Genomic DNA, 12,262 nt, shown 5'->3' on the forward strand with positions numbered 1-12,262 from the left:
TTGAAAAGTTATCTAGCAGTTAAGCTGTGTGAGGATTTCTTGTTTGACTTGATGTCCATGTGTTTACCTCTTTTATGCCTTAAGATTATCTTTTTCTATAATTTACATGAACTCTGTTGAGTATGATCATCACTTTGCGTATGATAATTTTATTTTTTGTCCTATGGCCTGCAGTATTGATAACTGCTGTGCCTGAAGCTTGTTTTGGATAAGCTGACACTAGTTTCTGTTTGCTGTGGTGCCAAATACAATTTTCAGATGGAAAAAAAGATCGCCTGATTTTGAAATTCAGTGCAGCATCTGCCTTGATGGAGAGTCACTAATTTTATATGAATTGGCACACCATGGAAGTATGTGAGTGCCATATGATCCATTAATACAGAACCTTCTGTATGTTATTACTAGCCCTGAAATAGAGTAGGAGCAGAGTAATGTACCAGTTTTGCTGTCCTGTGACCTTTCAATGGACCAAGAGTGAGTTCCAGCATCTTAAATACTTTTCATCATTCCAGCTACTGTGACTTGCATGGCAGACTGTGCATCCCTGATGGAAGTGGTGCTTAAAACTTAGTTTGAAGTTAGCTTTTAATTAGAAATTAATCAATTTAAAAAATTGAAGTACAGGAGTATAACATGCATGTCTAATGAAAGACCAGAACTGGACTTGGACGATGGTAAAAGAAGAAATATGAACTTTTTCTGTTTTACTGAAGACAGGCTATGTAAAAATACCTAGTCATCATCAGTGTTGTTAAAACCATTGTGCACTTTCTCCAAGGGACAGTAAGGGGAGATAAGCCATGAAATGATGTGAAAGCATCCTGAAACTAATCAGTAGGAATACATAGATATATATTCAGTGGTCTGTGCTAAGGTCTGAGGAAAATACTCTTCCACACATTTTTTCACCCCACTGGGGAAAAAAGTGCTTTGAAGAAGAGCATTTCAAACAACAAAAACTGATTTAGAAAAATTACACAGTTTCAAGACATTTTAATCCAATTTCCATTCATCTAGGTTTCCAGAACATCTAGGTTCACCAGAACAGTGATAATATAGAACTTATGTACATTGTGTGGAAAATAATTATTTTTATGTGTGATATGGTGTTAAAACATTTATATTTGTACATTCTGTTCACAAATCAATGGTTTTATAGGCTCTTGTTGATTTGCTATGGCTTTTTTCTGTGTCAGATTTAACCTTTCTGAATATCACATTATTTTCAGAAAACATCTGTTGGTTGTTTTCTTGATATTTTTAATAGGTAGTGGGAGGAGAATTTCATTTTCTGCATTACATCGCCGAGTAACTCTGTGTTTCCCATATGACAATAACTGAATAGCAAATATAGGAGATTTTACTTATTTGTGACTGATAATCACTTTTGATTATGCAAATTATTTAACAAAACTGGGAGAAAAAAAGAAAAAAGCCTGGACAAATAAATGCAAGTAATAAATTCATGAAGATCCTAAAACTAGCAAAAAATGCAGTTGCTCACTTATCCAGGATTTGTTACAGGAGGAAAACAAGAATAATACAATGATATGGCTTCTCTTGATGCATTCAGTTGGTGCATTCTTTAGGGAATACTAGAATATCGTTCTGCTGTTTTTCTAGCCCATTACACTTGTAAGAAATACGAATTTTGCAATCTACAGGCAAGACTTACTAGGTGTCTTAGCACTTCCACTCAAAAACCTGGCCCTACAAAAGCAGTCTGATGTGTTTGTTCCCTGTGGATCTAGTGCCATCTTCAGGTACAAAAAATTATATTTCCATGGCACTGGTGCCCAGCTTCTTTTTAACTGAATCTTGAAACTGTATTTTCATGCAGTGTCTATTTAGACAGTGACTTTTCTACAGCATTTTTAGGCTTATTAAACTGTCAGGTGATACAACTGTTCAGACCGCTTCCCAGACAGAGGATGGGTAACCACTTACCAGCATTTGTAAAAACTGTAGGATTATGTGTAACTATGTAAAATACAGTAGTTGTTAATTAGATTGATATAAAAAGTACTAAAAACATTTTAAATTTTTTCACCATGTCCAGTGCAAAAATAAAACCTGCTTTTAAATACTGCAGCTCTGCAAATACAGTTGAATTCCGCAAAATGACCTAGCTGCCACAAATACCAAACAGGTATAAGCAAACAGCAGAATGTGAAAAATTATATTGGTTATGCCAATGCATTTTCTTTCTTATTTATTTTTACAATAATCTGTCTTGTTTTTTGAACTAGTGGCTATTGCATAAATATCATGCTGCAGCTTTCCTTAATTAACCAATGGGAATAGAGGCAAATAGATGAAGGTTTAAATGCCTTTTAGCTGTTTGGATAATATTCCCACCAGGAATGTAAATACCTGTGATCTGTGCTATTTTAATCTTTCAGCCCTAAGTACTCCTTCTCCCCTCCCAGTGTCTGTTTTTCCTGAGAAGGAATTATGCCTTACGCATCCTTTAATCTCAGCTGCTCAAGAGTAAGCATTAGAAGCTCATGAGTCACAAGAAGGGACAGTTTTCATTGCAGTTCCCTGAAGGGCAGAAAGCAGGGAACTGGAAAAAGGTCCAGCAAATACCAGTAGTTGGCTTACTTCCCTCCCATATTATCTCTGTGATGGGATAGTTTTGGAGTCCTCACTGTTGGATGTGACCATGTCTTTTTTTACTTCACCTTCCCCCCTTTATCTTCCCTTGTGAGAGATGCAAGGACACATTTCCTCTTTCCCCAAGCAGCTCCTGAGGAATTGAATAAATGAGAGCTGTCTTAGGCAGTGCAAGGTAAGAGGATAAATACTCAAGCTCTGTGCAGCAGTAGCAGAGGAGGTAAACTTCAGTTTATATTCCTAACAGATCACTTCAAAAATACAGCAGGATGTTCAGCATGGTGTGTGCATGGGTGAAGTGCAGTCCATGCAGAGGCTGTCTCAGGTACCAGCAACAATACAGCAGTATTGACCCAGTATGTAGTCTGAGATAATATGCCTTTGCTTTTCAGCATGAGGAAGTAACACAAAAAGAATGCTATTCTAATTCCATCCTTCTGGTTCTGGGGCTAGGTAAGGCACAGCTAACACAGCTTAGTTTTCAGGGCACTACATTCTTCCCTGTGGGCATTGTCCATGTAAATTTCTTCCAGAACACGTGGAGAGAGTGCACTCCTCTCTCTCTCTGTTAGCCAGGAGGTACTTGACCTCAAATAGGTCAGGGGACCAAAAAAGTAAGAGCACTCCCCTTTTCCTGTTGTTTGCATAATTTGCCCCTATTTTGGGTTTGCTATCATTACCCACCACGAATCACAGAATCACTATAGTATTATTTAAGAGCTTTCCAGGGTTTCCAAGAGCTTTTAAGGTTTTTTTTCATGTCAAAATGATGATTTTCTCAAACCCTTAGTGTTTGATTAGTCTGCCCACAACCCAGAAAAGCTGAGATCCTTGTGCCCAAGCAGTCTGCCAGCACCTCTGGCTTTGGGGACCCTTCACAGAGTAGTCTGCCAGATCAGAGTGCAGTTCAACTGATTTCTTCAGGGTCACATGCCAAAAGAGAAACCTCCTTCTGGGTCTTCACACCTTTACCCACTGCCATAGACTACTAGCACCCTTGAAGAACCCACATTAATTCTTTGTAGATAAAAAACTTTATAAATTAAAAAAAAAAAAAAATAGTGAGAAGTTCAGGTTTTAGGATTGCTGGTGATAGTATCTGACTGCAAAAATGTATTCAAAGCAATGTACAGACAAGCTCTAATCCCCAGTGAGAGCTAGCTAGAGATAATCATTCAGCATGCATAGAGTATACTTCTTACCCCCTAGGTGTCCATTTGGGGCAGAAGAGAGGTTCAGCCTACCAGCTAATCCCAGGTTACAATGGGGTCTTCTCCTCTTTCTTAACTCTTCTTTACATTTATACAAAGCCTGAGTGACATTAGTCATACATCACACTCAGTGAGAGGTGGTTGTGCCTTGGAGGCAGGTAACATCAGTGTAGTATCTGAGATAACCCTGGGATGGGGATATGTGTCAGTCCAAGGAGGCTAGTTTTGCCATGATTCTGATTCAACAGCAGGACATCTTCCACCATCTCCCTTGGCTTACACCTGCTGTACAGTTTACCAACTAAAAAGTACCACCAAGTACCCTCTTCTGCAAGGGTTTCAACAGAACCTGGTTGCAATGTCTCCACTCCGCTCCACTCTACATTTAGTCCCCCCTAGTTTGTACTGTGTGTGGAAAGTTGGGTGTGCTGACTGTGTTACACACAGGGAGTAGCAACCATGCTTCCCCCTATATTTTCCATACTGTTATCTTTAATTTTACCTCAAGTCTTTTTCCCACAATCTCATTTTTGGCAACTGAAGCCTCTCAGAGCCAAAATTGTAGTTAGCAGTTTTGCATCCAAAAAGAGGAGACACTAATTAGGTGTGTTGAAAATGTAACTTTCTATTATTAGCAAAGGTGACATCATTAATGCCTTTCCCTGCTCTTAGATGATTTTGCCACCACCCCAGACGTGACTCTGATAGTGTGATTTGAGTCACTGGCTCTTCACTCAAGAGCTCAGTTCTCTACTTCTTACTTCTACTTCTTACCCTGCTCTAAAACCTTTGTTATGGTTCATACATAATGATGGATGTATTGGAGAATCTTTTCAATAATTTCTTCCAAAATGAACAGTTTAATTCACAATTGGGCAGGGCAGAGGAATGTGATCACATGTTTCCACGTCAGAAATGAACATCAGCTACCAGGGACTGAGTAACACCACTATCCATACAAAGCTTCAAACTGACTACTCCACTTTCCTACTCATACTTGATTCCTTCGATTAGACCAGAAACCTCCATACCTTGACTCAAAAGAGAATTGTTTAGGAAATTATTCTGCCCCATATCGTATTGGTAGGTTAACTGAGAACTTTAACATTCCTAGGAAGAAAGTAACAAGAAAATTTCTTGTTCAAAAAAATAGACAAATGGATAAGGAAGACCTGAATGGATATTTTATTAAGATCATCAATTCAGTTCGCAAATCTCTTTGCTCTTGTCAGAATAAAACTTCCCATGTTCCAGTATGATGTAAAATGGAGCTGCAAGCTTGGTTTGGATTTTCAGCTGAAGAATATTTTTATTTTTCCCTATTAAAACATTAAAATTCCAACAGTCAAACTAAATGCCAGAGGCCATTTCACATGTTTATAGAAAACAGTAAGTCAGAGTTATACCACCTAAACAGGGGAAGCATATTTTAAGAGATGAGCATGTGAAATTTAAACAGTGAAAGAAGTGTTAAGAAAACAGCTCACAAACAGGAAATAGATACTTAGAATAAAAGCTTCAGGTGTATTTCTTGCAAAACTTAATTGCTATTTAAAGTTTACTGATATTTCACCTCTGAAACGGGTTCTGTTTTTTATTACCCAAATTGGAGTAGGAGCTGAAATTTATTTTAAAAAGCTACAATTCCTGAAGAATTTCCATTTATAAAATTAGTTCTCTTTCAGAATTCTTTCTACTTGTAAAGAAATTTAAAAATACAGAATAAACTGCAGGACAAAATAGATTGTGCAACTTGAATAAAAATGTTATTTTCTAAGTTTTGTATTGGAAAATAAAACTTGGCTTCCTGAAAAAAAAAATCCCATTAAATAATAACATTAGACTATATGAAGGCAAGAGGTGACTGGTTTTCTCCTACATAGACAGGAATGGATACTGAGAAATTATGTGGACTTTGTAATAGATCAGGATACCAAATTTCAGCTATAAATGTGACGCCAAGAAAGGTTAGACCAGGTTCATCAGTGGTTTATGTGACTGGGTTTTCTCAACAACACCTGAGAATTTGGCCTTCCAGTCTTCTATTGAATATGATTAGATGAACAAAATCACATTGGGATCACAGAAGAAGATTTGTGAGTGTGATTAAGGAACAAAGGATAAGCTGTGATTTCTGTGAGGTGAATATGATACTGATCGAGTGTTTTCTAATTGAAATCAGTGCAAGGCCAGAAGTCACTCCAAGAACAAGGAGAAAATTCTAGAAAAGTAATTTTGCAGATGAATCTGCAAAAGACTAGGCTGGAATTTTCAAACCTAGGAGTCACAGATGAGATTCCTAGATATTCAGTATTTTTCAGATAAGTGGTCTGATTTTTGAAAGTGTTTCCTATTGCATGACTCACACTAACTCTGTGAGTCAGGCACTTGTAATACTTGTAAGATACTCTTGTATCTTGGGTTAGTTATGCCAGTATCTTGGATTAGGGACCTCAGATGTGCTCCTAAGCATTCTTTCTGAATGCTGTCATTCACATCAATAACCGAATTTCTGTTGCATATTTTCATGACAAACACCAGCATAATTAAAACTATCTCTAGAAATGCTAACTATTTTTATATCATTTTTTTTTTTAATTGTACATCATTCTTAAGGATGCTCAATACTAAATTTTTTTTCTCTGTTGAAGTTATTGTCTTACCAGACTTTTTTCAATTTTACTGCTAAGTACATAGGCTTGCTTAAAACACTGGAGATTCATACTGGCTTCTCTTGTTTGAAAGATGGATCAAATACTGCTGTCACTGCGTTGAACTACCTGGGAAGTAATTGTCCTCCAAGGCAAATGTGACTTAAGTGGGATTATTCTGGTTTAGTCTGTAAATATATCAGGCTTCTATTTAAAAGAACAGAGAACTATAGAAGATACCAATACACTTAGCTGATCAAACCCTGAAAACAGCTGAGAGACTTTAGCTTGAATTACTAAGGATTTAAAGGGATTTTGTGTAATGTAGAAGCATGGTACAGGAGAACTCTTCTCAATCTACATTGCTACTCTACATTTTGTTCATTTTAATTCCAAAGGATCAAATAGAGGCTATTTGATAGGCTCAGTTAATTTTTTGCTTTTAGGTAAGGTTTCTCTTTTCCTCTATTCCACAGGCAGAAGAAGAGAGAGATGATATGGAGAGAGTCAAGCTGGATAATAAAAGAATTCTTTTCAACCTGTTGCCAGCCCATGTTGCACAGCACTTTCTTATGTCTAATCCAAGAAATATGGTAAACCAAGACAAAATTTAAATACATGTTGTATGGGCCTGTGTTGTTTGGGCCACCTTCCACTTGTGTTTTCAAGAAAGGCTTAAAAAAACTTTGCTCATGCAAAAATAGCAGCTTTGCAAAAACATGTTCAAGAATTAGTTTGAGATTATTTCTTTTGCTGTATGGTCCTCCTTCTCTGAAGAATTTTAATAAAATTCAGGGTAAGGAAAGGTTGCCATTCAACATCCATGAAACCAAGTACCTGAATGTAAATCACTAATTTTTTTTTTTTTTTTTTTTTTTTTTTTATTTTTAATTTTATTTTTCAATCAGTGTAGGCTATTGGAATTTATCACAGTATTGCATGAGCTCATTTTGGTTCTGAATGGTGAAATGTATGAACTGGCAGACACTTATGTATTAACCACTCTAGTTCTGGAAAGTATGCTACCATTACCAAAACCATCTATTTAAAGTCAAAAACAGAGAATTGCACTCAAGGAAGACACAGATTAACATAAAGGGCTGCACTGACAAAATAAATTGGTTAAAGAAGCCTTATGAGAGTCCTGGCCATCTGAAAACCTTCAGCACTGGAGTAGGCATAATCTCCATGCTACTGCTCTTGAGAGTTTGAGTCAAAGTATTTGAACCATAGCAGCATGATTTTACTTTCTTTGAGCTTGCCAAATTTTTAAGAAGAAACCTTACCATACAGAACAGCATTATATTATATAGGGCTCTACAACACATAGAAAGACTTGAAGGAGTGAGGCCATTTATGTACAGCAGGATAAAATTGATCCATCTCTTGTTTTGCTTATAAAACAAGATTGAGAAAATGTAATTATTTTTCTCGTACAATAGAAGATCTATAACTTTTAAAATTTTCTCCAAATTTTGTCTCACTGCTTCTATGTCCAAACAGAAAAAAAACCTCTAAGTTGTTTTAAATTAGTTTAACACCTTAGGTGTTAATTTTCTATTGTAGTCTTGAATGAAGACATCTTTCAGCATTATTTTAAGAAATCTGGTTTTCCCTCTAGAAAAACAGTTGGCCTTTCTCCTAGCTATTGCTTAGCAGTAGAATAAGTATTGTAATAAAGATGTTTAGTTCAGATTAATCTTTTAAAATAAAAATTACATCTGCTTGTGAACTGCAGGACCTTTATTACCAGTCATATTCACAAGTGGGAGTGATGTTTGCTTCCATCCCAAATTTCAATGATTTCTACATCGAACTGGATGGCAATAATATGGGAGTGGAATGTTTACGCCTGTTAAATGAAATTATTGCTGATTTCGATGAGGTAAGGTCTAAACACTTTGCCTTTTACCATACTCATTATACCAGATAACTATCAACAAGATTATCGGAAGCAAATCAGTGTATCTTGAACTATTTAATAAAAGAGTACCTAACCTCTTATTTAATCGTAGTTTGTGTCCACTGGGCTTCTCCAAAGTGCCAAATTTGTACCTTTAGGCATGTGATTCTGATCTAAACTTTCGCTAATATAGGAAAAGTATCAAATATGGAAGTTAATGGCAGTTTTTTCAATGACCTCAAAGTGGGCAAGACTTAGCAAATATGATATGGTTTAATGAACTTGCACATATTGTCTGAAAACTATGGTAGCTTGTCTAAAATATTATGTAATATTTAACAGTTTTATGTTTTAAACAAAGCTTATGGACAAAGAATATTATAAAGATATTGAAAAGATCAAGACAATTGGAAGTACATATATGGCAGCTGTGGGACTCGTACCTACTTCAGGAACTAAGGTAAGAAGATATTACTAACAATCTATATTACATTATATAACTAACAATGTGAAGGAACCATTTTCCTTCCATTTCTAGAGGAACATCAGAAACACAACTAATTCTGCCAGATTGTTGATAACTTGTATGACTTCTTTACAATATTTTGAATCTGAAATCCAAAGAAAAGCTGTAGCTTGAAGAGGAAAACTGACACTTGCTTATGTGGCTTCACTTGTAATTTCATTGTCTGAAGCTAGGGATTCCCTGCAAATTGGTGTATAAAAGCCTCTAAATCAGAGTGGTAGTCTTTTAAACCTGGTATCTTAAATGGCCTTGTAAGATGCAGGGAAAGGGAGACTCCAGGTGTAGTGAATGGCTGCAAAACTAGCAGAAGAATAATAAAGTACAATTTTTACATATATATTTTTAACACTCAAATCTGGATATAATCTACAACTCCCAATCCCCATCATGGACAGCAACTTTGTGCTAGGTACAGTGCTTCTCTGTACCTGATACCTCAAAATCAGCTCTTCTTTGTCTCTACCATTAGCATTCTATTTTCTGCTTTGATTACTCAGCAATAAAAAAAGTCAAAGTCATTTCAAACCCACTAACTCTGGGGCACAGTTCTTCTGTATCCTCATCACTACCCCTGAGTGTTACTCTTAAGTTATTGTCTTGGAACAGAGGTTTCCTAGATTTCCAAGCAGCATCTGGAAAGTCAGAATACTCTATGGGCATTATATTAAAGGTATAGTATACACAGTACTATGCACTTTAGTAATTACGCTAATAAAACTAAATTATTAAAATTTTATAAAATTAATAATATAAGAATAGAATGAAAATTAAAGCAATCCATTCATCTCATCTGCCCAGAGTTTTCAGACACTTCTCCCTTGCTCTGATATGCATGTACATATGTGGTAGACATATGTTGAATACATTAATGCTTATAGTTTAGCATTGTAAAATAATACAAAATTAGAAGGCAAAATCAAAAAAGGCCAGAAGATGCCCTGCAGACTTTTTAGCAACAGCTACCCCTGCTAAATAAATAAAAAATAAGACCACATTTAAATCAATGGTTAGAATCATGTTGGAGTACATCACACAGCTAACCCTTTGGTCTGCAAAGTATTTCCTGCCGTATCATTCCTAGAAATCTATTCATTATTTAGAAAAAAAAAAAAAAGGAAATGTTTTTAAAAATTTGTTTATCCTAAAATGTTTGAGTCATGGGTTCTGAGACAGGCAAGAAACACTGATCTTTAGAATTCTTTTCAGTGTGTGATCTGAGGCAAACAGGCAGTGGCATACTTTTGTGTCTGCTATAAATGCTCTTTGAACTATAATCCTCAAAACAAGTGTGTTATTGGATAACTTTGGCAGCATATGTTCCAAAACCTAAACATGTTTGTCTCTTGTATTTTATAGTTATTGAGTGAAGGGTCAGCTGAGTCAGTCCAGGACTGAAGATACTGCTCTGAGCTTATGATAGTAATGCATTTAAAATCACTGTAGAAAATCTCGTAGTGTACTCTATCTTCCTTTTTAAATCTTGGGGCAAATTTTGATCTTTTCTATATATGTACAATTTATTAAAAATTCTGTATTCCAGAAAAAACAATCTCATATGAAACAGACAATAATTTTTACTTTAACTTAGGGTTTCAGCTGTTCTGTGATCTCTCCCTACTGTTCATTGATGGAAATGAACAGAAGTTACTCACATCCTCTTGCCAGTTTCCCAGTAGTTCTTCAGCATACAGCTGTATATTAGAAGTCTGATAATCTTGGCTGGCCTGTCAGGCACAGACAATCACTGCCAGCTTCACACACTCCCTGGGCTGTCCTGTGGAGGTATATGTCTCCATGGGGAATTAAAAGACACCCAAGTGCCTCTGGTCTGCCCTCTGCCAGGAGTGTCCCAAGTTCAACAGAAAATCTGGCACAGCCTCTGATTGTGAATCACTAATTTCATACTAGGATTTAGACATTAAAAGAAAGCAGTGGATGGGGTTAATTGTGCTCTTAACTGAGGATACTTATACACTTAAGAACACAGTAGCCTGATGAAGTCAAATATTTAAATCCCATATTTTACTGGACTCCTGTTTCTGCACCTTGACTTCAGCAGGTGACTACAGTAAATGTACATTGCCTCTGTCACAGTGACTTTGTTGTGATGCTTTGGGCAGTCTTTCCAATAACTACTCTGATGTTTAAGTAAATAATTGTTTGCCTGTTATACCAACAGGGCAGCACACAAACCAAGCCTTTGTAGATCTTTTGCACAGTATAAATTCATTGTATCTGTATTTCACCAGGATCCTGACTTCACCAGGGTCCTAACTTTGGGTGTTCTATAGTGCAGGATCAAAAGAGTTTGCCCTTATTCTATTGAGAGGCAACTGTCACCTGCAGCACACTCAATATTTGTCACCAGTCCTTTGTCCTGCAACCCTGAAGGGCACTTCAGGAAAACCAAACATTCATCAGAGAGCAAAGAAATGGAAAAGAGGAAACCTAAAGAAGATTAGAAATCAAAACTGTGCACTGCTCTTTCCCTGCTCAAAAATATTGAATATTTTTTTCCTTCTCTGTTGGAAATATCAAACCATAAGCTGTATCCATCAGCTCTTTAAGCTTAATTCTTGTTCTTCCTTTGTTTTGGTGATTCTGGAAAAGAGTAGAACTAGCTAGTTCACACTGCAAGAAGCAGAATTCCAGACATCCAGGCAGGTAAATAAAAGTATCCTTCCCAAAAGTTTGGACTGGCACACGGATGACTTTCATAATTTTTTGTAAATTTCCTAGCTACATTAAGCAACCCTTTCGAACTGAGGTGAATGAAGGAAATAGCAACCTGTTTCTCAGGTTTTTCAGTGACTGTTTAGTGCATTTATAAAATCTCACTATCATGGCAAAATCTCAGCAAGCTTTCATCTCATGCCAGCTTGCACAGTCCTGTTGTGTAACACCCTTCTGAAGCTGCCACTGACCCTGCATTTCTTTCACCATATCCTACCTTTAGCCCACTTTCACTTTGCAAATTTGTTCAAAAATTCATATTTCTTATTCAAATAAGAGCAGAACATAAGAGCAGTCACACTGAGTTGAGTCAAAGGTTTATTCTAGTAACCTGTCATTAACTAACCAAAGTTAGATCCTGGGGGGAGAGCATGAGTTACAGAACAAATATGAAAACCTCTCTTTTCCACTTTCTAATAATATGCTGCTTAGATTTTTACTACATTGTAGCAAATATTTCTTTCATGATCTTGAAAATTATGTTAGAAGCTTGCTAAGTTTTGGAATCCACAATATCCTCTGAAAATTAGTTCCACTGATTAGACTGAAATTGTAAAAAAATTATTTTCTTATGTTTGGGATTTTATTTACAAGTTAATACTTCACCATTTTATTTGATCCC

General features: G+C 36.3%; 1 protein-coding gene and 1 long non-coding RNA gene across 4 annotated transcripts in view; one reads left to right on the top strand and one right to left on the bottom strand.

The window, feature by feature from the left end:
* Positions 1-12,262, top strand: part of ADCY1 (adenylate cyclase 1) — a 141,474-nt gene that overhangs the window by 123,771 nt on the left and 5,441 nt on the right. The window contains exons 15-17 of the mRNA XM_086843586.1: positions 6,955-7,071; positions 8,217-8,363; positions 8,743-8,841. Of these exons, the coding sequence (XP_086699712.1) occupies positions 6,955-7,071; positions 8,217-8,363; positions 8,743-8,841 (363 nt within the window). The remainder of the gene's footprint in view (positions 1-6,954; positions 7,072-8,216; positions 8,364-8,742; positions 8,842-12,262) is intronic.
* Positions 1-12,262, bottom strand: part of LOC111923698 (uncharacterized) — a 55,672-nt gene that overhangs the window by 1,946 nt on the left and 41,464 nt on the right. The gene's annotated exons all lie outside the window — the stretch shown is intronic.

This window comes from Cyanistes caeruleus, chromosome 1 (genome assembly GCF_971803275.1).
Source record: "Cyanistes caeruleus chromosome 1, bCyaCae1.hap1.1, whole genome shotgun sequence".
Taxonomy (NCBI): domain Eukaryota; kingdom Metazoa; phylum Chordata; class Aves; order Passeriformes; family Paridae; genus Cyanistes; species Cyanistes caeruleus.